Source organism: Hetaerina americana, unplaced genomic scaffold (assembly GCF_022747635.1).
Source record: "Hetaerina americana unplaced genomic scaffold, ioHetAmer1.1.p SCAF_5, whole genome shotgun sequence".
Classification (NCBI taxonomy): domain Eukaryota; kingdom Metazoa; phylum Arthropoda; class Insecta; order Odonata; family Calopterygidae; genus Hetaerina; species Hetaerina americana.
In genome coordinates, this window is record NW_027287095.1 from 49,058,696 (window position 1) to 49,085,583 (window position 26,888).

The window sequence follows — 26,888 nt, forward strand, 5'->3', positions numbered from 1 at the left end:
TCATTTTTCCAAATATTTAACTAACAAGCAGGATGCATCAAGTACATTGTACATACTGTTTCATGCTTTTTTCTCTAAAATATTTTTATCTAATTAAAGTCAAATCTAGTAAGTGACCCATTTTATCCTATTTCTTTTCATGGACACTTTTAGACAATAGATTGGTATTAGAATTCCAATGGAGGCAGGAAAGGCAGGAGCATTTTGATTGGCATTGGGATGTTAAAGACTGAGATAAAGGGGAGGCCACGGGTCAGGCAAGATAGGGGTCCAAAAAGAATACATGTTGGAAGAATGAAGGGAGGACAGAAGCATGTGGAATTGAAGAAGGGTTTATTGAAGCATTAGGTTTGATGGTGTGTTTTATTAGGAGAGGCAAAGAAATTTATCATGTTTCACCTTGTGTCCATCCAAAATCTACGTTAAATGATAGAATACGAATAATATTAATATTTTCTCAAGCCATAGAAAATATGCATAAAAAGCTCCTTCTTAGCACAATTTCAAAACACCTTGAAGTCGGCCCATTAAGGCATCTTAGAAAGAGAGCATGAATAGACCAATTTAACAGGCATCCAATGAACCTTGATTTTTAAGTTAAGTTCATGTAATTTTTTGGACAAATGTGGCTGAATGACATGAATTCAACCAACAGCAAGTACTAGTTTAGACATAAACTAAATCATACCAATTGGATTTTAATTCGAATTTTCACCAATACATAAGTACATACTCACAAAGATAAAGTTGCTCAAACAAAAGTCAACATGCACAGCTGCAATCTTCAAATCACATAGCAAATACTTACCTTTTTGGCAAACTGCCTCGGTACGATTGAAAAAAACAAAGCAATTACCAAAAGTTGAGCAGATTTGTTTTCAGCACTACTCACTTTTATGGGTCAAGAATGTATGCAAAAATAACAACTTCCAAATGTTCTAAAACACTTGCGAAAAGTAGAAGTTTTTTACATACAATAGTTAAACTTCCTTTCACACCAACACACTTCATTATGCGTACCTACTAAATATATTTTGAGTCTAATTCTATGTTATTCGTTTTAAAGGCTCAATGTTGATATGCACAAGCCACAGTGATATACTATATTTCCAAACACAAATTTTACTATCATTTTTTAGAAATAAGACTTGTTTTTCATATCAAATTGTTAAATTGTATAGTTAATGAAAGCACGTTGATGGCGTAAAAAAATAAGTTGCCATAGTCTCATTGCAAACACAATATAAAATTCTAACACCGAGCCTGAAATGAGAGTAACATCAAGAATTCCAATTACAGCGTCTTTTCGTGAAAACTAAGGGAAAATAGGCTATTATTAAATGGTTGGTGACTTATTTATAGTTACTTATATCAAGCTATATGATATAATACAGAAGAATTGAACTGCTGCCAAATGCCATCATAACACATTTGTGAACTAGCTGCTGAATATCCAACATTTTTTAGATAAACTGTATCACTGTGTCATGATTTGTGTAGTTTGTTCACTGTTTTATTGACAACTGAAGTCTGACGAGTACCAACCTATAAGTCTTGATTTCATTTCCATGACTATTCAAGAACAATTAAAATTAAAAAATATCTTAATTATGTGATACAAAGTAGAAACCATGTCTCTAATCATAGTATTTGTCTTTGGGTGTTTTTTATCATTATATTCCCTTAATTAACCATCTTAAAATTATATTCAAAACTAATCATTAAATGTATGCTCTAAATTCCTCAATTATTATAACTTAAGATATCCTTGCATCACCACATTTTTTTAATACCTATACAAAAATATTATCCATGCTCACTTTAAGACTAGTTCTGCCACTGATGAATGGATAGTTACATGTTGTATGTACACACATGTATGCTCCATGAACATAAAAGTATTCCAGTTGTATAAAATAATAATGTATTTTTAGTATTTATATATTTCATACATGCATTTCATTCTTATATATTCTGATTCTCTCCAGGCTAAGAAGCTGGTCAATTAGTGAATGATTGAATTATATGTTGTTAATTCAATTAAAAAGCATCATAGGTATATTTGAAGCCAAAGCACTAAGAATGAGTGTTTGACCTCACCTTTTCTTCCTCATGCTTGAACATGTATTAAAATAAATAACTTTAGAGGATGATGTTAGGATAATATAAATTTTTATGGATACCAGAACCGTCAAAAGTCAGTTAAAATACATAATGAAGACAAAGCTAGAGCTTAAAGAGATAAAATTGAAGTGAATCAAATCAGTATGCTTATATTTAATTGGCATTTTATTTTAAAAGCTTATTGCACAACAATTAGCAAGCAGAAAAGAAGATACAGAAATGTCTCCATGGACAGCATTGTGACAGGGATGTTAAGAAAGAAAGCATTAGACAGAGAAATGAAATCTAGATTTACTAGGGGGTTCACACAGTGTGGTGAAAAGAAACTTGTAATCTTTGGAGTGCTATAGAAGTGTTATAGTAGAGGGAGGATAGCCAGCATGGAATAGCAGATGGTACTAAATGAAAAATAGAGGGTAGATAACAGGAGCAGGTTAGTGAGAAAATATTATCAGTAGAGAGAAAAGCAGCACTCAATAGCAGTTTAGATGTACATTCTGACAAGTGGCCATAGAAAGGAGAAGTACCTCTATAGTACATGTGATCTAATAAATAGATAAGGTGGCTAGGAACATTCCTGGAAGAAAACACTTGATTGTTATACAGAAGACTGAAATGCAGTGATGGAGATGAGAGTGAGGTGGCTGAGTGCAGTTTAGGAACAAGGAAATGCCACTGGGAAAGAAAAAGATACTGAAGAAATAGTTTAATAATATAAATATGATTCAAATGCCATGCCATGGAAGAGTTTATTCATTTTTTCTATTACATGATATAGGTCAGGTTAACCAAAGGATGCCCATTTTACAGTTATTAATTCAATGGTGGCCCTGCAACATTTTTAATAAAACAGTGCATGGAACTGTTATAAAAAATAGGATTGGCTAACAGCAGCCCAAATATTAACTATTTATGAACAAATAGAAATAGATTCACATGGAAAATACCAGGAGATATATGGTGGTGTGCATTAGATTAATTAGAGTTCAATATATTTTTAGAGACCGGACCTTCAAATTGAACATTATTCCATTAGCATATACAGACTTGAATCATAATTTTAGGCTATAAAATGTAGCATTAAATTTAAGAGAATTTAAAAAAAAGAGAGGGTAGTTATGAAATTGGATTGCACATACTTTAATTATGATAAAAACTAAAAAACTATGTGCAAGATTTAAGTGTCAATTACTAGGACTTTTCTAGGTAGATATACATCTATAGGGATATTATATAAATACAATAGATAGTAGCAATGTGTGAATCCCTAAGCTAATACTGGGAGCTCAAGTGGAGTATTAGAAAGACAGAGGCAATCAAGATGTTGCAGTGGCTAGCATACTTGCTCCTCCCCTAGGGGGCCAGGTGCGAATCCTGGAGACAGCAGATCTTTTTCAGGGATATCCCGATCCCTACTTGAGGTTCTCTGTGAAGAGCACTTCAAGTTGACTAAGCCACTCATCCAAAGGGACACTAAGCTGCAGACCCCTTGGTACCTTTGTTTAAAAGTAGGCTAAAGACAATGTCAGGTCTCTCTCCACCCTTCCTCCTTTCCCATCCTACCCTAATTGCACAAACAACCTCAGCAGTCAGTCGCCTCCCTTATAACAACTACTACTACTAGAAAGAAGAAGTGGCTCAGTATTGCTGAAGTACAACTGTACAGTAAATCCAAATCATATGTACTTGTAATAAATCCACAAAATGTAGCAGTGGATAATTTTCTTAAAATACTACTGTATAATGTTACCATTAATACTTTTCTTACTTGAGATAATCAATTCTATCAACACTTAAAGTAATAATGCCAAAATTGCACTACTTTTTGGAGCTGATGTTTTTTATTTTTCAATAAATCAAAATAACTGTTGTTGGATACCATGAGTGAATCCTTTGAGGGAAGGCTCCCTATGTATTCTCCAAAAATATTAGTCCAAATGAAACACCAACCAGGGTAAAATAATGCAACAATTTCAGAGTGTAAAAATCATTTGCCTTGACTGTGATTCGAACCCAGATCCTTCAATATCCAGTCGAGTGCTTTAGCTTTGAAAGGAAAAAGATGTTCCTTTAGAAGCCCCAAAATTTCAGAGTTTAAGAAGACGTCTTGATAGCTTAACTGGCTAAAGCACTTGACTGGATATAGAGGGATCTGGGTTCGAATCCCAGTCAAGGCGACTGATTTTTACACTCTGCAATTGTTGCATTGTAATGCACATTAGTGGATGACTCCATTAAAAGTTACTGTTGTGGCATCTCCCGCAGTTTCTTTGGAAAGGGTAAAATAACATTCTAAATTTCGTAGCTCAGTATTATCATGAATGACCCTAGAAATAAGTGAAGAATTAGATAGCCAAGAAGCCATTTTCAATAATATGTATTTCACCTTACAGATTTGTAATGTTTAAAGGAAAGATATTGTTATTTGATTCAGGGAAATTTCTAGGATTTTGAGAACTAGCTTAAAAGAAATATGTAATTATTCACATAAAACTACATCATGGAGACATTGATAGCATTTGGAAATCATCCACAGACATAAATTTAGGGCATAATGAAATATGGGAAAAATAGATAAAAAATTCACAGTAGCAAGATAAAAAATGCTATCTATCCTACCAGGTTTAAAAAGGATATACAGTGAGTGAAATGAGTTCTTTCAGCTAATCTGAAACCTTATGGCCCTTAGCAAATAACAAAGTATACATTCAACCATAGGATTACTAAAGGAGTGCATTCATGATATATGCAGTTAGTAAAAATATGCATAAAGTGAATGTTTGAATTAATCTAAATTTTGTACACTGCCAACATGAACAAAGTAAATGATAGGTTATTCAAACCTGATGCAAGAATCAATCATGTCATTATTATTGTATAATCTGAAGTGATATTTCAATATTTCATAATATGCAGGAATTTCACGACTTAAAAATCATTCACCTTTGAAATCAAGTTCTCTGGTTCCAAATCTAGGTCAAGGCAAATGATTTTTACACAGCAAAATTTCTCCATTTCAATGCTCATCAGCAGATGACTCCATTACAGTAACTGTCAGCACATCTCCTGGAGTTCTTGAATTTGTCAGAGGAAAACACTCTCATGATTCTATGTTGGCTTTAACCCTGTGAACTGTGGCGCAGTGTGCATGAATATGATAACTTGTGACAATTAATGCAGGGTACTTCATCATTACTTCTTGTCCCTTTCAAGCCCTAAAAATTCACAATGTAAGAGGATGTTTTGGTATCTTAACTGTTTGAAGCACTTGTTCATAAATTAAGGGATCCAGGTTCAAAGCCTGATCAACTCAAATGATTTTTGCACCATGGATTTCCTGCATTAAATGAAAATTATTGGATGACTCTGTTGAGTAACTAACTGCCATGTCATCTCCTGAAGTTTTTTGAATTCATGAACGTTAAAGCAAATAAATGTAATGAATGGAGACCTAGTCTGGAGTCTTTACTATAGTACATTTCTTTGAAAACATATTTACCAGGTTGATCACGGAAGGAATACCCCAAAAACCACTGATGAAAATTAAATTAACTACAAATTTCCCAGTTCATGAAAAATTGATATGAATCAAGACAGTAATCACAATTACAACATTATCTTAGGTGGAAGCTACTTGAGACACAAAGGCTTAAAGCTAATTTTACCATTTATTTACAAGTTATTATCTATCACATATTATTACATCAATTTTACTTTTAAGCTTGATATATCAAGTAAAAAATATGAGCCTTACATCACACTGAAAAATCAGACAATAGAGGAAATATTAGAGGGAGAGTCTGTGAAACAGATGAAGTAATGGAATCTTCATGCCTCTGCACAAATCAAGACCACATCACAAATAAATAGGGATACACTAGCATTTAAAAACCCATCAGAGACTTCTTCCTCTCCTTTTTTCTGACTGATATCCTATCACCCCCTGCCATTTTTCCTCTTGGATTCTGGTTAGATAATACATAGGCAGGGAAAAATTTTTCACATAATTGGTACAATATTTATTGTAGAAAAGTATAAAGGCATTTCTTTAATGATGGATACCAATCATTTCCACAAAGTCACATTTAATGGCATTCAGCTTTAAAAATAAGTTACTAAAATACAGGTTATGACCTCATAAACTGAATACTTCAGATACAGCCAGCACGTAGTTAGACAGAAAAATAGCTGCTGACCCACTATATTATTTATTTAATACTTTCATACATTTGCATGGTTATGAACCAGATCAAGGTATTTAACTTTTGCGAAATAAATCAAGATAATTAGTGATTTCTTTATTTAAAATGTTTTTAAAATAGCACAAAATTTAGACACTGACAAAATGACAACACCTAATAATAATACTACCAATTATTAATATTATCGCATTAAATTTAAGTCATTCTTTCAGGCCCTATTCCATTATGGACCTGATTACCAATGTACATTTTCCCCATTAAGATTGCAATGTAATTGGTATACTTTGATGTCTACCATTGAAACAATCTCTTGAATTGAACAGCACATATTCAGATACATCTCAACAACCTTATTATAATTTTATAAAATTCATTTTATCTAAAAATAGCCTAGTATTCTTACTAACCCAAGCCTTCAGTTAAAAACAGATTACAGATGAAAGTTGGAGCAAGCTTCTAAGTTTCTTACTCTCAAGTTGCCCACTAATGTGGCCCATTCAAGTAAGAAAAGAGTATACTTTATGAAGATTTTCTTAAGGGTGCATTGACTGAGAATACAGGAAATGATTTGCCATCAAGAATTCAAGAAATGAAGTTTTTGGGGTATCATTTTGAATGAGAAAAAATAACTGCTGATAGTAAAAGTTCTCAGTGATATGAAGTTATATTTTGGAAAGGAAAAGGACCATATTCAAGGACATGATGAGAATTTTGCTACTAAGATTTCTTTTAGTCTCTTAACTGACCAGGTGAAACTGATAAAAAAATAAAATATGGCAGTACAGGGGACAGAGAAACTAACTATGACAACGGACTAGTAATTGTACTGCATAAACTGGTGCACAGCATATATTGATGTAAGATACACCCAAACAAAATTTTGAGCAAAAAAATAAATAAAAAACTCAAATATACTTTAATACTGATGGAACTAATAAATTTTAATGCAAAGAGATTAATTTATTTAAATAAATTTGGTAATTAACCATTAATTTTTAAATAGATTATCAAGAAATTTTATACTTGGTCATCAACAACATAATGAATCAAAAATACTCAAAAAATAATGAAGTCCTTGTCAGCCAAATCCCTTCAACAATATCATGTGGTGGAAGAATGGTATTTATACAATTTATAAATAAAATAAATTGATTAAATGCAGAAGAATATCAATTAGCGTATAGGAGCTTTATTATTGACTTTTCTCTTCATCAATCATATACCCTCTCAGAAGTGTTAGTGCATATGCTGTGTTAGCATTACCCCATTGAGCAGGGGTATTGTGATCTTTATAACGTAATTAACTAGGTATTTTTCCGTGAGTACACCGTGTAAAAATAATCAGCGCCTCAAAATCTAACATCTTGGAACAATCACATTACTGAAGCAGCATCAAAAGTTGAACCTTGTTTAGGAGACATGGGGACAAGAATATAAACAGCTATGATGCATTTCTATGAGAAGGGGTTCTACATAGGATGAAAGCTGGTCAGTGATGCCCTTGTACAGAAATTAGAATGTACACCTCTCACTAGATCATACTGTGTACTATTTACACCGAAAACAGGAGGCAGGTGCAGTAGAATACCCCTTGATGCCTTTCAAGAAGGGTAGAGATAGTTGAGGTACTTGAACTTGTATAAGATCTACACCCTCTTTTTAACAGCAATTTCTGAGAGGAGCTGTGTATGGCTCAAAGATTTTTATGGTATACCTTTGACATTGCACATTCAAGGACATTTCTCATAAAAGAGGAAGGAAAGAATTTTTTCCTCAATCAACATAAAACAGGATACCGTGAAAACATTGATTGCCCTGAAAATAAGATCTTTAAGAAAGTATTCAAATTAGAAGTCCAAAACAATATGAGTTCATAATGCCTGATATTTTATGTAAAATATTGTTTTTTAAACCTCTGATAATACTGAGGAAGTCCTTTTGCTTTATCAAGGAGTGACTTCATAAACTTAATGCTACTCTCAAGCACACTTTTTATCACCCAGTCATAGCAAAGTGAAGGACCTGAGGTGATCTGAGCATTAAACTTCTGCCTTGAAATCTCTGTAAGCTCTGTATGCCCTTAAATCTCTTCAGGTAGCAGTAACGACTGACTGAAATTGCTGCACTTAACTAATTATGCATATGAGAAATGATTTCAAAATCATAGGAATTTGGAAATTTTGCAATCAATATCTTTAAACTGAGTCATTCTTTTTTCATCATATAGCCAAGCTGCACAGTCAATATGGAAAATCGCTTTCAAGTTTTACTTAAATTATACGAACAAATAAAAAAATTACAAGAGTTTGGAAAAATAATTTGCAGATTTAACACCATGTTTCAGTTCACACTTCTAATACATGAATTTTTAGAAAAAAAACCATCAACCCTGTGATCCTGCAGTCACTTTTCACATTCAGTATGCTTAGTGGTGCATTATATTTCAAGATTAATATAGCAGAATCAAAAGACACATCATACTTTTTCACTATAACGATTTCCCTAAACATTTTCTTTCCAGTGGAAAATTGCAACAAAACTTTTGATCCTTGAGTGTGGAATCCATCTGCCATTGCAATCTTAAAATATGGAACCTTATTCAAGATTAATCATACAGGCATTCAAGTGCTTACATTCCCCACAGATTTCGACCCCCAGCGACCTTCTACCTGTTCCTAAAGATGAAAAATAACATTGAAAGGTTTTTCAACACTTTTTTCTCCATGGAGGAGATGATGGAGAAAATGCTTAGTGATATTAGAACTATTAAAAAAAGCACATTCCACAAATGTTTTGAGGATTGGAAAAATATGTTGGCTTAAATGGCAGAAAATGATATCCAATAGGGATTATTTGAGGGGGAAAAAGATATTGATGAATGCATTAAAATATGCTGATAAAATTTTAAATTTCCAATACTTATTGAATACACTTTGTATGCATCACCAAATGTAGTGATTTTAATTTGTTGGTGACTTTTGTTTGTTTTGCGAGTTACAGGAGAGAACAAGGAGAAAATTAGTCCATTCAATGCCCTGGAAAAGAAGAGAACATTCACATGAATGTAACCTCTCATCAAAAGAATGACACCAAAAGTGGCAATCTTGTGACAAGCATTAGCTGTTCCTTTGGTCCAGAAGAGGATTATAAGAAAAGCAGTTTTTATTTAAAGTTTTCCATTCTAACTGAAAACCCAAGCATTCTCCTTTCTCTGAAAACATTGTTACTGATTATCTATAACTAACAGACTAAACGATAAAAAACTGTTGTTTTGCATGGCCATCTTAGCTATTGAGCATAGAAATGAATTTTAGGTGGAAATGATTGTCGTCAAAAGGACATTAGTTAATCTTGAATGTAGAATTTATTAGATACCTAAAAAAAATAAAGGTTGTCATCTTCTTTGGCTGAAATCCATTCTGCAAAAAAATTACCCACACGTAATTTGGAATGCAAAAAATTGTTCTGCTAACAACTTCGTGACATTCATAACAAAGCTCTGCATTTATCCTGTAAAAGGTGTTAGAAAAGAGTTTTTCCCTTTACCATTGAGATAAACAATGAATTGATCAGTAAAAAGGAGAAGGAAAAGATTGTACTTTGCCAAGGATCAATTGACAGAAAAATAACACCCAAAGACAAGAGTGAAGTACTCCCTAATTGAATTACCTTGTCTTTAAAATGGTCCATTACAGTTGCTGTGCTCCCAGTGCAGTTGATAAGAACTAAGCCCAAGCATCGGGTTGGGTGGGCAAGGCCAAATCGTGCAAGGGTATTGGCTCCAGCTCCCTCTCCAAGACCAATCACGTAGCGCACATGAAGGAAATCCAGCACAGTAACAAGGTCCTCTCCAAGGGTCTGCAGTGCAGGGAACTGGAAACTGATAATTTAAATAATTTATCAAATAAAGGTCTCCCAAAATCAAGTCCAATGAGCAGCCATTGTTACAAAATACAAAGAAGGTAGGAAATAAGTGTACGTCTCCTCTTCTACTCATTTATTCTCCTGTAACTTATAATGGTTTTCTAAGATGAAGGTTACGTTCAGGAGGTGAAAATACAAGATTAGTGAAGATAATAAGGTGGAATCAAAAGAGGCCCTGAACAATTTTCCAGATTTGGGAGTTCTAAAGGGCAACAGGGCATTGTGCCTACCTACTAACACTTTGAAATTGATGGCAATGATTTTAATTTTCAGTTCATCTTGGCTTACAGTCTAGGAACTTTACGAAAGTTTTTTGTAAGTACAGCTTGCACATAATGGGAATACTTGGCCATTAAATTTCATCTGAAAATTGAGTATTTGCATTTATCACCTCACCATTAGAAAAAAATTATACTCCAAACTAAACTTTATTCTAAGTAAATTTAATGAAGAATGAATATCTAATGTTTGAAATCTCAAAAATTTTCAGTCTAACATTACCAAAAGAAAAATCTCATAAACCTTCAATTTAATTAACGTTGCATACCTTAACACTATGATAGTATTTCTACATGGTGAGATTCAAGATCTTAATGAATAGGTATCTATGAAAACTATTTAGGGTGATCATTTTAGTTTTCTTACTCATCAGGAAGATTTGGAGCATTATCCTCTTGACCAGTAACATCAATGTAGATGAAGATGGAACGTTCCTTAATTTCACACATGCATGGGTGGTTGACAAAGTCATGAAAAGATGTGTCTGTAAAAAACAAGAAAATAGGAATAAATGATGGTAACTGAAAAAATGACACCTGATACCAATAGGTACAACCGGAATATATTTTAACACTCTTAAAAGGAAAACTAATAACAAATTTTTACATGAATTTCAAAGGAACAAATTAAATACCTCCATCAAAAGTTTGACTGGTTGAAAAATTAAACTTAAACCAACAAAGTAACAGCTCAGTTAAAATCTTGACAAATTTTTAGTACACCCTTACCAATCAATTGGGTTTCAGGTACTCTAATCAGCAAGGCCATTTTGTTACATCAAGACAATTTGAGAAAGGCCATGAAGCATTGAATGATTACATTGGGCTAACATGACAAGAGTGATATATTCGTTGAGTAAGAATACCAACAGGCATTTTGAAAGAGCTACAATCAAATGTAAGCTCCTAATTTGCTTGTTACATTCTATTTTTACTGTTGAAGTTGTTGAATATACATGCAATTCATCAAAAGTTAAAATTCTATACCAATGTAACCTCAAGTTCACATCACATACAATTAACTGCCTGGCCTGAAATTAGCAGAAGTTCACTTCATTATTGCTATGAAGTTTCTATGATTTTGTGTTATTCACATGAATAACAGCAGTATTTATTCTAAATGTAATGTGCGGTAAGTACTTGTTTTTCACTAAAATCATAGGCACTTATTGAATAAAATCTGAAAAAATAAGACTAGGTAGATAATTTATGAAACTACGTACAAACATGCATGAAGCAAACAATAATAATAGAAAATAAATGATAATAGGAAATCATATAATATTTTCTAAAGAAATAAAGACAATAAATACTCTTAGGCATCAAGAGTTATACAATTCAAAGTGAATATATTTGTTTACATCATTTGAGGTATATCAAAAATGTATCTTAAAATATTTTGTTGATATTTTAAAAACAAAGTGAAAAGCTTTAAAAGAGATTTTCATGGCCTCTTAAAAACATGAATAGGCTAAGGTTTAAGTGATGTTTCAACATTATCAGACATGCATGGTTTTGCTACATTTGTCATCTGACTAATGGAACTGCAAAAAAATCTTTGTCCAAGGTGGTACGTGTAAAACACTATGACTTTGACAATCATTTTTTGGCAACACCGCAGGCAGCTCTTAACTTTTTACCTTGCTTAGTTATTTATTACATAATATAAATGTGCCATGACCTAAATAAAGTAAAGATATTACGACTGAATTAATACACCTTACACTAATGGGATTTTTAAGTATTAAATCCCTCTTTTTGAAACGTAATGAGCAGAAGATAATCTTCATAATGTATCTTTCATCTTCAGGAGGTAAACCAAGGTGATTATAAGGTTCTAAACTGTCCTAAATTATATTCAGGAGCAAAGCATCAAAAAGGGACACATGAGGCATAGCACTGGCACATTAAATTATGTCTCAATCATCCTCATCGGGAGAGGAGGGGATCAGAAAAACCTAACAAAACATGCAATAACAGAAATTTATGGACCGAAAGGAGTGCAGTTTCATCATGTAGAAAAGGTGGGCCTATAGGGAAAAGGAGATAAACTAAGGAAAGGAGGAGGATGAAGGAAAGTCTGCTTAGTTCTCCGAATGAGTTGCCAATGGAGCAATTTTTTAAATGTCCAACATAATGACTGCTCTACCATCATCCACCACATGACATGTAGTTAATCGAGCACAATCGAACTGCGGCTCACAGTGCGGAAATTCGATGCACTAGCCATCGATTCCACCCCATCCCCAAGAAAGGAGTTCTTACATTGGTTCATCACCATTGGACACATATCCATATCTGAAGGTTATGGCATTGGGAGTCGCTCGAGGAATCTTCCTTACATGACTGCTCACTTTCCTACGCAATTCCTCGAAACCAAGACGAACTTTCCCCTGTCCTTTCCACCCTAGAAAACGAAAGCACTCAGTGCTCCATTGGTGACAGATAGACAGCGTAGTGCTTTCACGGTGATGAAGCAATCCCCTTGCAATCGTTTCGGTCGTGATCGTTGGCCGGAACGTTAAAGACCGGGACAAACCCCCGCAGGTTTCGGCGGAGTATATTTTCTAGAAAGTTCGCGCCAGGTCTCCCGCTGAGGATGCGGATCCGTGAGCAATGTGGAAGCCGAGACTTCACCTCGGGCGGCCATTCCATTTCAACGGAAGAGTTTTCTCACGCTGCGGGAACGTTATGGGTTCCGGGGCTAATGGCAAGGCAGGAGAAAGGGAACAAGGGACTACTCTAAATCGAATCTAAAATCAGAACCTGACCGCAGTCTGAGTGACGACCGAGGCCGTTGGCAAAGCCTTGTTTTGTTTTTTTTTTTCCATTTCGAAAAACTTTTCATTTCTCTTTGATGTTACGGCAAGACCATCGCTGATCAGTTATTTATCACGGTCGAGAATTTCGCTCTCTCAAGCAGACTACCAGAACATTACAACCGCAACATGCATCTTACGTGTATGTTAGGGACGTGTCGGGGGTATTAAAAATGAATGATTTCTTTCCGTTAAATTTGTGTTTGTATACCAACTGCCACAAATTTAATCTTTTAACCATAGCCAAGTTATAAGAGATGCCATACGATTCGCTCGTGGGACTATGATTCAGATATCAATTTTTATTTTAATTTAACGGATAGAAGAAGGAACGTTCATGTAAAATTATTGCTAGTTCATGTAAAGAATAAATAATGAAGCGGGTATTCTATTAACAATGATTATTTAAGCAAATTAAATCAAAGAGTGCATACAAAAATTTCTAATATGACTTAAATTTATGACGGTCTTATGAATACTTCTCGAAATTTGAAATGAGCAAGGCAGGAATCTCACTTGATAGAATACATTTCAATCTTCGCTTCCTTCAATAAAGTCAATACGGTGATTACTGAACCACCACAATAACCCATTGGTGGAATAAATGATCCTGTTCTCTGCCAATTTTTCCATTCCTCCTTAAAAATTGAGTTTGCTTTTAAGTGATAGAAAAATATCCAGGAGAGAACAGAAGATTTCATTTGACAAAAAGAACTTATATACCCAAACAGCTATTTTACTTTTGACGGTCAGCGAATTTTTCAAAAATTTGAAGTCTAATTAATCTTTAGGTTACTTCTATAAGGAGCGTTTTGAAGAAAATTGGCCTTTCCTTCACGGTGAAGCAGTTCTTATCGTTTATTTGTGGGAGGCGCGTAAACTCCGGAGGCCACAAATTCATTCACGAAAGCCAGGTAATTAGGGAAAGATATACGGTTACGAAGGCGGGCTGCAGAAAACCACAAATCGCTCTCCGCAAGGCACGTAAATGGATATTAGAATAACACCTAAATCCAAAAACTTAAACTGGACACCACTAATTGGTGCTGGACAGAGCTGTACATCTCCCAATACATCCAATTTGTACGTTAGGGAGCGACAGTGCGTTTAGTAGGCCTATGAATGTTTACTAATTTAAACCACAGCATTTCGAACGTACAACAAGCCTGCCGCTACTGTGAACAAAGACGTACATGGTATACATATATAGGGTCAAGAATTCTTGGAAAAGAACCATCAAAAATAATTGACCGCGCACAAAGAATTCGATAGTTGTTTCCTGGTAGCATTATTCGAATAATTAATAACAACTGAAAAGCACTACCACCCACAAAAAAGGGATACCTCCCATTCGATGGATGTCACCCTATTGCTTATTAAGAGCGCGCAGCGGTCATAGTAAATATTTTTCACTGTTTCAAATATGCTTTTCAATCGAAATTAGCCGAATACCCTGTGTAAACACACGGCTGCGCTGGTGCAAGCAAGAAAATAATTATATTTTCGCGAAAGAAAAGACAGCATGCTACCTTTATACGACATAACAGCATACTATATAATAGAATAACAGCATATGCCTTAGATTTTTAACGAGCTTACGGTAGCTGACATTGAAGTGCTCTTCAAACAAAAGAAGGAAATCACGGCACCATACAAACCAAGCAGAAGTCAAAAAGACCTCTCAAGTGATCAAAATGGATTTCGCACATTAACAGTTCCAAGTTTCCAATGTTAGTACGAAATCTAATGCCTTATACAAAGCACGAAGCCTTTTCGGCTCCTAGAAATATCTCCATCCTAAATCCCAACGGTAAATCCCGCCAGCCAGCCACCCGTCCCCCCACAAAGGGATGACGAAGCACGCACCACCCAGGGTGGAATGGTGGTGGGGTGGGGGATGGGGAAGCGGGGGTGGTCACCCCCTGCTGGCTACCCCTCCCCTGCCCACACCCTCAGAGGTCAGACCACTCTCCGACTGGCAAACTGAGGGAAGGCAACAGTGGAGTGTGAGTGTGCACTTCCCCGGCGACCCTGAATCGATATCGCCCTTCGGCTTAAAGGTCAAACCGCCGGCCATTCACACGGACTTCCTAAGTTTTGTTATAGTTTCAGCGCTCATGCATTTGTTTGCGAAGCGGCCGGAGGGCCGATCCCCGGCCGCTTGCAAAACTGCGCGGCGGTCGGAGAGTTAGCTTCCAGGCGTGCTTGCTTGCCCTCGCGAAAAGGCACGCACGAAAATGGATTGAGTGAGAATCCCATCTGTCTGTTTTTCTTACTAAAGTCAGTTCGAACGAAACCCACAGCCCAAGACTGAATGCACCCAAGTGCATTAGATATGGGAAAAATGGTTTTCGATCGGGATCCGAAAGAGCGTGATTCTGGCCTGAGTGACGCTGTTGTCAGATGTTTTCTAGGATTTCACCGAAAGAGTACGAAATAATCCCACCACGCTTCTTTTCAAAAAGGAGACTATATTTGCGAGCTGATTGTTCGCTAAAAGCAGCTTTTATCACTTGCCTATTCACTTATGTAGGAGTATGAATTTAATTGTTTTACTCACATTGAAGAATACACTTCAAGTTTACGTTTCAAGACTTTTATTCTCCGTCGTATTGAACAGCGATAATCGGTTGATCAAAATCTAGTAATTCCTTTTGCAGCTATCGCCGAGACTATACAGCAAGTAACGGGTAGTCAACCATGAATTTGAAAATTTATGCTGAAGGTAGAGGGAAAAATAGCAATTGCAGTGGTCTTTTAAAATCTCTGTTATAAGCGCTGTTCACTTTATCTTTGCAATGTTGTGTAGCACAATATTTGAATAAATCACAAGTACTAACAAAGAATCAAATGTGGCTACGGTCTAATCTAATATGGCGATTGAGTGTAGTGCTATAAGGAATAAATGCGAAGACAGGGCACTCATAGTTAATTGATAGTACATTGGCATATAATGTTTTTTCATGCAATGTTTCATGAATTCATCGCCAGGAGCCTTGAAGAAAGCGCTATAAAGTAAAAAAATACTACTTCGGAGCAAGTTGCATTTTTATCTGATCCAAAAATTAACTGACATAAGCATGGCTATTCGGTAAAAATCAAAGGAATTACGAAGCACAAAAATACCCAGTTAAAATGAGATTCAATGTATTTGAAAAAAGAGAGATTGGCGAAGAAAAGCGCAATAGCTTTAGTGCTGAAAGATTGTCATTTTTTCCTCATTAAATAGGGCTGTGCACGTTTAAAATGAAAATCACCGCTTTCAATTTACAATGGAAACGCATAGATCACCTCTGGGTTTAACGAGAGGGATTATTGTCCTCGTACATTTTAACGCCCGTTAAAACACGCCAATACAATACTACTATTTGTTTTGTACGACGAAGAAAATCTCTAACAAGTGCGAGTTTCTTAAGAGTAGTTTTGTCACATCCTCTACGTCTATTTCGGAAACACTGCTTGAACCTATGACCTTTAGCCCAGGCGGAGAATAAACTTCTCGCCTGCTCGGTCAATTGTTCTGGCATTCAAGAGTAGGACAAGCCGTTAAGTTGCTGAAGCGCTTTATGGCTTGGCTAAGGTCCAACTGGAGTGAGACCCTTGTAATTTAAATAAATTATGCATAGATGTACATTTCAATTAGATCTGGGTCCACTGCCTGGAACATCATTGTAACAGTCCCATTCCGCCGAACAGAGCGTTCAGAGTACTTTTATCTCCAGTATATTCTCAATTGTCCCTCGCGAAATCAAGTTTAATGGAGAGCAATCAGATTTCTAGTTTTAATATATATTTGCTATATTGCACTGCTTAAAAAATATTCAGTTATCAAATAAGGTCGTATTAGAAAGATAAACCACTGGTTAGCTCCCAATAAAATGTAACACATTTTGTAGAGTAAATTGTTCCTAAGAATCTCGCATAAATTTTAGTATGAGTCGGCAACATTCTAAAGATTACATCATTCATATCATATAAAAACCAGTAATGCAGATATACGCACTTTCCTAAAAAATTTTAAACGACCAGAAAGATAAGTCAACCTAAATATCAAGCTACGGTCAAGTTCACTATGAACGGATTTATCTCCCCATATATGAGAAAATTTCGTCTATAAATTACATAACATGGATGTAGAACTCACGCCCTTGCATTTAGCTAAAACTTTATTTTTGTCCAAATGAAACATACGGAACAGGTACACGAAAGATTAAAAATGCATGTGTCTTCCCTAATGAGGATATCGTCAGAAATGTTGTGTAATAAAATAATTATGAAAGTTAAAAACAGAAGGAAAGCCAACATATTAAAGAATTATTTTTAAGTAAAGGCATCCTTACAACAGCTAAAATATTCAAATATAACGATAATACAAAAAAAAGAGCGGATGACAACGTAAAATGTACATTAAAGATAGTTTAATGAAGATACATGGCTTTAACAGTCATACAAAAATCCATTACATATTAGGTAATTAATTTAATGACTTCTTATTTAACTCATGGTCCTAATGTATTATTACTAAAGGGACTCAATAGCCGCAGTTTACATTATCTAAGAATATTCTTATGCCTCCTTTATTCCTTAGTATGGCATGGGATCTTCGAATGTTATACATGTGACATCGCGTATCGTGACGATTCCCCAACCCTCTTACAGTCACGACTTGGCACCAGCAGACTATTTCCTGTTCCCAAAAGTGAAATCCTCCCTCAAAGGACACCATCATGGGACCCTAAGTGCCATCAAAGAAACTTTTACGCATACCCTTTAGGACCTTCCAGAATGCGCTTAACAGGGAGCCTTCGAGTCTTGGAAAAGCCGCCGGCAAAACTGTGTCGACGCTCAAGGGACTCGTGCTTTGAAGAATTATGAGGAATTGTAGCAATACCTAAAACAAATCTATTTGTAAACCATAGAGGTAGGAAATATTAATTTTAAAACAAAGGGAAAGGATGATGGAAGGGGTTTATAAATGTAAATGCTCCCGTCTTTTGAAGAAAAACAACTGATCTATTTATAAGCTCCTCCCCCTTCAAATTGCACTGTAGAAATTTTTAAACCTAGGAGTGCGAAATAAAAATTTTAAAATTAAAATCGAAACGCATTACGAATAAATAAAATGTTGATCGGTCATGCCTTGATACCGGTACCGTAGTCTAAATAATATAATTCCATTTCAGAGAACAACTGAGAATTGTACCAAGAATATATAAGAAGAGATAGGCAGTACACATCAGAATTGAAAAAACAATCCATGCAGTAGGTAGTGGTCGGTTCTTCCACACCGAAGAAGGCGAAAGGTCATGCCGTCGGTTTTTTGGGACGCGGAAGGAATTCGGCGGATCGAATATCTTGAAAAATGTAAAACAATATCATAGATTTGTGAAAGCAGACCTGGGGAAAAAATCGTTTTCCATCAGGGCAATGCACCTGCCCACATGACTATCTTGTCGATCGGAAAATTGAAAGGTTTGCACATTGAAGCGCTGGAACATGCCCCTAGTCTTGCCTCCCTCGGTTTTCCATCTCTTCCAAAAACTCTAAATGTTTCCCCGCAGGTCTACATTTTTGGTCCAATCAAAAAGCGATTGCGACAGTAGACTTTGCATTACTTCCGGAAGAACATACCAGAGACGACAAAATGGCACTGGAACACCGCTAGATGACATGTACTAAAATTAAAGGCGAATGTGTTAAAAAAGAAAACTTTTCTTTAAAACATAAATTGTCATTTTCATCGCCAGGCCGAGAATCTTGCAAATGACCCACGTATCATGACACCGAGAACACCTTTAGCCTAAAACTCAGACATAAATTCAAGAGAAGTTAAATTTATTTCACAGTTTACTTCCGGATGCATTAAAAATGATTCTTTTTTTCGATTAACTTTAAGCCTAATGCAGAAAGTAAATGACTTTGTTTCACGTTTAATTCAAGTTCTCTAGCGGAAAACATTTTCAATCTTATATTTTTTTCCATATTGCTCTTTCCATGAAATATCATCATAGTTAATACAATATAATCAGCATATGCTGTGTAACTCTCATGTAAACTCTAATTACGCAGATCATTAACACATACAAAATAGAATGGATTGTTTAGACACCCATCCTTTTGAAACGATTGACCTCATGTCTTTATCGTCACCGCAATAGTTGTACAAGTAGAAGAATAAGTACCTGTGTTTGGAAATTCAATCATGTGTCAATATCGTAATTCTTGATTATCATAAACCTTTAAAATGACCTAGTAACAATGTTGGTATGACTTTATTGGTACTGAAAGAATTGTAAACATTCTGCAAATAGGTAATTCATTCATTTGGTTCTTAGCCTAATAATTAATTATTTGGGATTGAAAAAAAATCTGTAGATGTATTTTATTTCGATAGTTTTGGACAATATCAACATAAATTATTCGATTTTAATGACGCTTGCTTTTGAATAGAATAAAGGTTTTATTCAGGATTATAGTAAAAACTCATTAATGGATTACAGGGGACGGGATTATGGATGTCAACACGGGACTATAATTACATTTTTTACTGCGGATTTAAATTAATTACATTGTACATTAAAAAGGCAAATTTGAAGCAGCTACAAAAACCTTTATTTTATTTTTACAAGCAGATTCCAAAAAGATAATAAGGCAAATTCAATATTAAGTTCCGAGTTTAAAACTAAGTGAAAAACTAAAGCTTATTTTTGTCTGAAAGATGAGATAATGTATAAATTATTCAAATCCAAATTTTCGAGTTATCAATGACTTCACACTCTAATGTGATAGTTAGAACACCGCAGTTTGATCTTTTCCAGTTGCAGCTTCATACGAGCAGCTCGTATTTAGCTCCGTAGGCAGCACTTAAGTAATCAATAACGTATGAAAAAACCTGACAGTGAAACGTTCGCCATTATAACCAAATGTCGAGGATTCGAATTCCGCTTCAGGCATGGACATCGGGTTACCATTCATCTGGTTCAGTTGTTGACATTCCGGCGCAATATGACCAAACCCTTTGGAGTTTCTCGTTATCCCAATATCCCAAAGTTTGTGGCTTCTGAGATCGGCCTAGGGGATGGGTGCTCAATCTGAGGGGAAACCCGATGAAAAGCAAGGAACTCTATATAGGTCTAAGGTATACCAAGGAAACACGGGTCTCCGGGAGTGTCAATAAATGACAGGATATGAAGCGGGCAAATTGTATGGAGGAAACACAAGCGGGGGTGATCGTTCAAATATGAATTTCGGTTTTCATGTTTAAATCATTTTAATGAATCCATTAATTAAAGAAGTGTTCCAATTTTAACCAAATTTTTTTCTTTATTTAAGGACACTAGCCTCACTGAAATACTTTGTTACTTCGAATAAAATTCGGAATACCTAATTTTTCATCGTATAGTATCTACGTGGTTTGTTTTATGGGCCGAGTCCACTTGGATTAGGGTTAAAATTGATCAATTACAAGCTTTCAGAAATCATAAAAACAATACAGAATTAATAAGTATGCTTCCATCGAAATATCAAGAATACGAAGCTATTTCAAAACAGCATATGTTCGCTGCATGACTACTAATACATACGCTACCGGTACCAGCTGTCTAGGATCAAAACAATAGGCGGCGATTTGAACAATAGATTAGCACTCGCTAAATGAATTGATGCTACTCTTTTTTAATAGGAGAGAGTTCTTCAGCCATAGTCGACTTGTTCATGCTGTTACAAACTATAAATTATGATAAGGCTGAAGAAATATCCATCAAAAGAAGCATTTAAAAGTATTAATACTATGCATCTTGTATATGAGCATACAAATGTATAAAACATATATTTCCACCTGAAGTGGTGAGTAACACGCCCATCTGACAATTAAGACTGTGGCTTCGAAGTCTTCCTTGGGTTATGGATGATATATAAACTGTTGTGACCTGAAATCTGGGAAATAAACAGCGTAAACTTATCGCGATGCATGGCAACGGAGTATGGAGAGTAAAAAAAAATTATCTGACACCCTGACAATTTTTGCAAAAGGTTATCCGAAAAAATAATGTCCGTAACGACGTATTACAACTCTATTATTAAGATGGAGTAAATTTTTTCCCTGCGATCCGTATTATTCAACGACCTATCGAAAATTGATTGCCAAAAAATTGGGGGCGGTGAGAGGTGAAAGGGCCGGATCAGGTCTGGAAAGCGTTCGAAGCGTCACCTGCCACACGTGAATGATGGTTTTAACAGAATGGGGAAGGGGTGTGGATCGACTGAGAGGAAGAAAGGGGAGGACTAGGAGGAATGGTGGGGGACAGAGGGGTGGAGAGAAATGCGAGCGGGGAGGAGAGTATGTTTACCCTCGCGGTCATTGCCCCTTCGGACCCATGTCACGCGAAAGCTGCCTGCGCGAGTGAGCGCGTCGTGACCTTGACCCCGAAACGGAGAATGCAGAATGCCTAGGAGATGGAGGTGGAGAGTGGGGAATAAGTGGAACGGTAGAGAGTGGAGGGGCATTGGGCCGGGTGGGTGATCGGGGGGCGGTGGGAGGTCGGGAGAGGGACGGGAGGAGGAGTATGGGCGGGGGAGAAGTCAGGGATGAACTCGGAAAATGGAGAGGGTTAATGAAATGTGACGACAGGGACAGTAATGACACGTGGTTGGGTAAAACAATTGAGCGCGAGATAAAACAAGCTAAAAGAGATAATTTAAGTGACCGTGGAAAACATTAAGCTCATTCAATAAACTTCACACACGTTTGTGGGAAGGATGCGTAAATTCACCGCGGCCGTTTTATCAGTATGTAGTATGCGATTCGAAAAATTGCTCCCTAATTATAACCGATCGTATTTACCGTGGTGCTATTTTGAGGACTATCAGTTTATTTTAACACAATAGGTTAGTTTTAAACAAGAATCTAGTATAATTAAAACCTGTCTATCATTATTAAGCCATTGAAATAGAACCTGACAAAATGTTTCCTGGATATTAACAGATGCAAATATTATAAAACCTAAAATGTTGTCTGCACTTCGAAAATTCTTCAAGAAAATTAACATTAGACTTTTAAACGGAAATAAATTTGAATATGACACTAACTCAAAGAAAACATTAATGAAAAGTGGCCAAAAGTGAGTGAAATTTGCAGCTCACCATAAGTAAAATATTATTATTTATTCACATTGGTGTGTGCTAATATACCGCTTAGAAGTAATCATCGAAGAGATAAAATAACAATATAGGTGTTATATAAAAGCTAAGAGCATATTTATCATTTGCACTTTGTTCTATGGAGATTTGGGTTTAAATGATGGTGATTTGCAATATCCTGTTTTTGAAAGACTTTCCAACAATCGCATGAGAAGCAAAATTGGGAAAAGAAGTGCGAGCCATTAAATAATGTTGCCATTAAATGATGTTCTGTGATATTCGCCACCCGTGGAGCTTGAAGTATATATGGTAATATTTCGAAAAGATTGCAGATTTATTGATTTAAATTGCAGTGTTACAGTGACTTTAGCGCAATCTCCTATTCTGTAGACAGGGAGCAATCCGATCCACGACTTACGAAGCTCAACCTCACGAAAGAACTATATTTAAAGACATTAATCGCCTCTAAATTTTAAAATCCATTGAAATATCCTTGAACCTTCAGCTTTTAGATGAAAATTATACTCGTACGTTGTAGGCGGCAGCTGGAAATCAAATTTTAAGATTGGCAGATGGATGAGATGAGCCAAATCCTAGGGTAATCCTATAAAATAGGTAACATATTCCTTTCAATTTCGTTCCCAGTCCGATTAGGAATACTGCGGCAGTGAAAAGTTCATGCAGCATCTCCTGATGATACTGCACTGTAGGAAACTCATGTTTGTGATTACTGAAGAATGAGTGTTGAGCTTCTGCTTTCCCTCTGCCCTTTCTAATATTAAGTTCTATTTTCTCTTAAGTTTCGTAAGAAATTGTTTTAGCAATTAAAAAATATGATACTACAGAACTGTCGTTTTCCACCGTATGTTATGAAAATAGGGAAAAACTCAATGACATTTTGGAATTACATCATACGTAACATACACTATCTGGGGCACGATAATGATTCTTCACAACTCAATTTCGTCAACGTTATTAAAGTGAAGAATAAAAAAAAAACATTTTAACTTTTTTTTTCGCTGCCAAACCCGACATAACGCGATCCCTGTTACTCCCGAAAATCATTGGAGCTTAGTCGGAAAGCCTTTGATCGCAAACTGTGCTCTAAAGGAAAATAACGTATCGACGTATTGGATAGCGATAGCGACAACGTACAAAAATGCTCAAAGATCGTGGCCTTGATACTAAATTGCACATTCAGCAAAAAATGTCAATAATTCAGGGACGTTGCGTGGAAGGTGTGATTAAACGGCTTACATGGTGAAACACGCAATACACCGCTGGAGCAAGAATGGATGAATATGAATGAAACTTGAATTTAAACATATCATCTTAGAACATCAACTCACAAGTTTATTTATTCACTAGTAATTCTTTATTTAATTTGAAATTTACGGTGATGTACAACATTCAAACGTGGCAATGTTGACGGTACATATTTGATGCCAGGTTTTTGACCATTTAAATATGAAAAATATGTTGAAATAGGGTAACACATTGTAATATTTTAAAGCAAGTATTGCAAAAAAAATTCATGAACACTTACGGTTACATCCTAAGTCGTGCACCGTAAGGAACACCGCTCTCTTGTCTTGCTGAGTCAAATCACCCTGTGAAATGAGATTAAAGAATGGAATTAGTACATGTTTTACGAGACAACAGGACGATCATGGCCTTAAATAAACAAAATCTTTCTTTAGAAAGATTCATTCACAAACTATCCACACATTTTTACTATACTAGAAAAATTCACAATATATATATATATATAAAGTAAACATTATTTTATTAGTAGAGTACTGTTCAAGTTAAGTTATGGGAATGATCATTGCTACATATATCAAATTCGTCTTAAAGTACAAATTGAAAACCCACACCACATTAAATTTTTACCTTTATTCATTCTGTCCAACATGCCCATCCTTTTCCTGCCCCTATCTCGCTTGCCTAATGTCATCTCCACCATTCCACCCCCAATCAACGTACTCAGAATTAACCTTTCCTGCTTCCTTTGGATGTATCCCAAAAACCTCTCTCCTCCCCCACCATGCCCAGGAACGTACTTCTTCGCAGGTTTTATTTACTTACCTACTACAGAACTGGAACTACAGAGCAATAAGTTTGATTTCCTATGCGGTTAAAGTGGTTCTCAGGATCATCAACAAAAGGATGGAAAGCAAGGCAAATCATTATTTAGGGGATGATCAGTTTGGTTTGAGGAAGAGGAGAGGTACGCAAGATGCCATTGCAGCAATGGAGTCACTAATCGAGAAGAACATAGCATACAATCAGGAAGTATTTGCCTGTTTCGTATATTTCGAAAAAGCCTTTGATAGAGTGTATTGGGAAAAACTAATGAGTATAATGCAGTAAATAGGAATAGATTGGAGGGACAGGAGGCTGATCCGCAACCAGTACATGTCTCAGACTGCTCAGGTGCGAGTGGGGAACGGGGAGTCCGGATGGGCAGTGTTAGGAAGAGGTGTAAGGCAGGGTTGTCCATTGCCACCGGTGCTGTTCGACGAATATGTGGAGGAAATGATTAAAGAGGCATGCGAAGAAATGGATGTAGGAATGAAAGTCGGAGGGGAATTCGTACAATCAGATAAGTTTGCTGATGACCAAGCTTTAGTTTGCCAGTCAGCCAAGGAGTTGCAAGCATTTCTGAGTGATTTGGAAATTCAGTACGATAGATACGGGATGATAATCAATATAATAAATCAAAACAAAGGTTGTGCCATTTTCCAGAAAGAAAAAGGCTAAACTAAACATCCAGTAATCCCAGAAGAACCTAATCCAACAAAGAAAACACAAAAATTTTGGAAAAATTATTATTTTTTCAACATAATCTCTTTTCAGCTCTATTCACTTCCCAGCAATGTTCAATAAGTTCGATGCCATTTTATAATAAGAACTTTCTTGCTCCTCAAAATAGTCATTAACTGCCGATACTTTTTTCACAGTTGGAAAATCTTTGACCACCGAGCCATTTCTTCAAGTTTGCGAAGAGAAAATAATCCGAGGGGGCTAAATCTGACGAATAGCGTGCATGAGGTAGCTATTCAAACTTGAATTGATGAATTTTGACAATTGCAATAACGGATTGGTGTGCTGGTGCATTGTCTTGATGAAACAACACTTTATTCTTAGCCAAATGTGGCCGCTTTGGCTTGATTTCTTCACTGAAACGTTCGAATAATAGTCGCCGTTGATATTTTTTCCTTTTTCAAGATCTTCAATGACATCTATCCCACGCGCATCCCAAAAAATCGATGCTCTGACCTTGCCTAGAGATGAAACGGTCTTCGCCTTCTTTGGAGACGGTTCTCCCTTTTGAATCCATTGTTTTGATTGCTCTTGTGTCTCAGATGTGAATTAATGGGCCCATGTTTCATTCATGTTTATGAAACGGTGCAAAATTCTGCTTTGTTGCCGTGAAACTTTTCTAAACACTCAATTGAAACGTTAAGTCACTGAGTTGCTCGAGTGTGAGCAAACGCGGCACACATCTTGCATAGAGCTTTCTAATGTCCAAAATTTCAGTTAATAAGCAAAGAACAGCATTTTTTGAAATGGCTACTATGTCTGGTAGCTTGCACACTTTCAGTCGACGATCATCCAGTGGTGGGTCATTGGTGGATTTTCTCCACTGTTTCTGTAGTCGTCACCTCATTTGGTCGACTAATGCGATGCTCGTCTTGACAGCTCGTACGGCCTTTTCAAACTCTGCTACCCAATACTTTACTGTTGTAAACAAAGGAGCAGGTTCGCCCAGAGTAGTCAAAGTCAAAAAGTTGTTTATTTTTCCAAGAAGTTGTACATAACAGATATAAACTATATGGTAATATGTAACATTTAACAAATATATTGTACAACAAACAAGGAAGCCCTGTTTTAGGCTATTTGCCTCTTCAGGGTAGAATATTTGCCCAGAGTAGAATCCAGTTCAGCTTTTATATTGGCAGAGCTGAAGCCTTTCAAATTGAAGTATTTTATCAAAAAACGATGATCGATTTTCTCCATTTTCACAAAATCACTGAGAACGTTCACTATTGATGGCTGCCAAACAAATGCTAAATGATGTGGCGCTTAAAAATTTAAACAAAAGCTTTAAAGATTGCATACTTTCTAAGACGGTGATAAAATTTACAAACAACTACCGCCATCTCTAGGTCAGCCCGGGTACTTCTGGGACCACCCTCGAACCACTTTTAAGTTCAACTCTCGTAAAATAGGAGTGCAAAACTAGATCAGATAGAACAGTTAAGTATTTCTGAAGTGTTTTGGACAAACATGATCAAAGTAGTAGGGACGTAAGAAGAAGAATTGCTCTAGGCAAAGAGGCTTTCACAAAAAGGAGGGAGTTGACAGGGACGTTGAGTAAGGATTTTAAGAAAAGACTC

General features: G+C 35.9%; 1 protein-coding gene across 3 annotated transcripts in view; it reads right to left on the reverse strand.

The window, feature by feature from the left end:
* Positions 1-26,888, reverse strand: part of LOC139694334 (uncharacterized protein ZK1073.1) — a 382,170-nt gene that overhangs the window by 17,916 nt on the left and 337,366 nt on the right. For all 3 annotated transcript variants that reach the window (XM_071592833.1, XM_071592834.1, XM_071592835.1), the window contains exons 3-5: positions 24,032-24,095; positions 10,896-11,013; positions 9,996-10,206 (exon numbers count right to left, since the gene is read on the reverse strand). In XM_071592833.1, the coding sequence (XP_071448934.1) occupies positions 9,996-10,206; positions 10,896-11,013; positions 24,032-24,095 (393 nt within the window). The remainder of the gene's footprint in view (positions 1-9,995; positions 10,207-10,895; positions 11,014-24,031; positions 24,096-26,888) is intronic.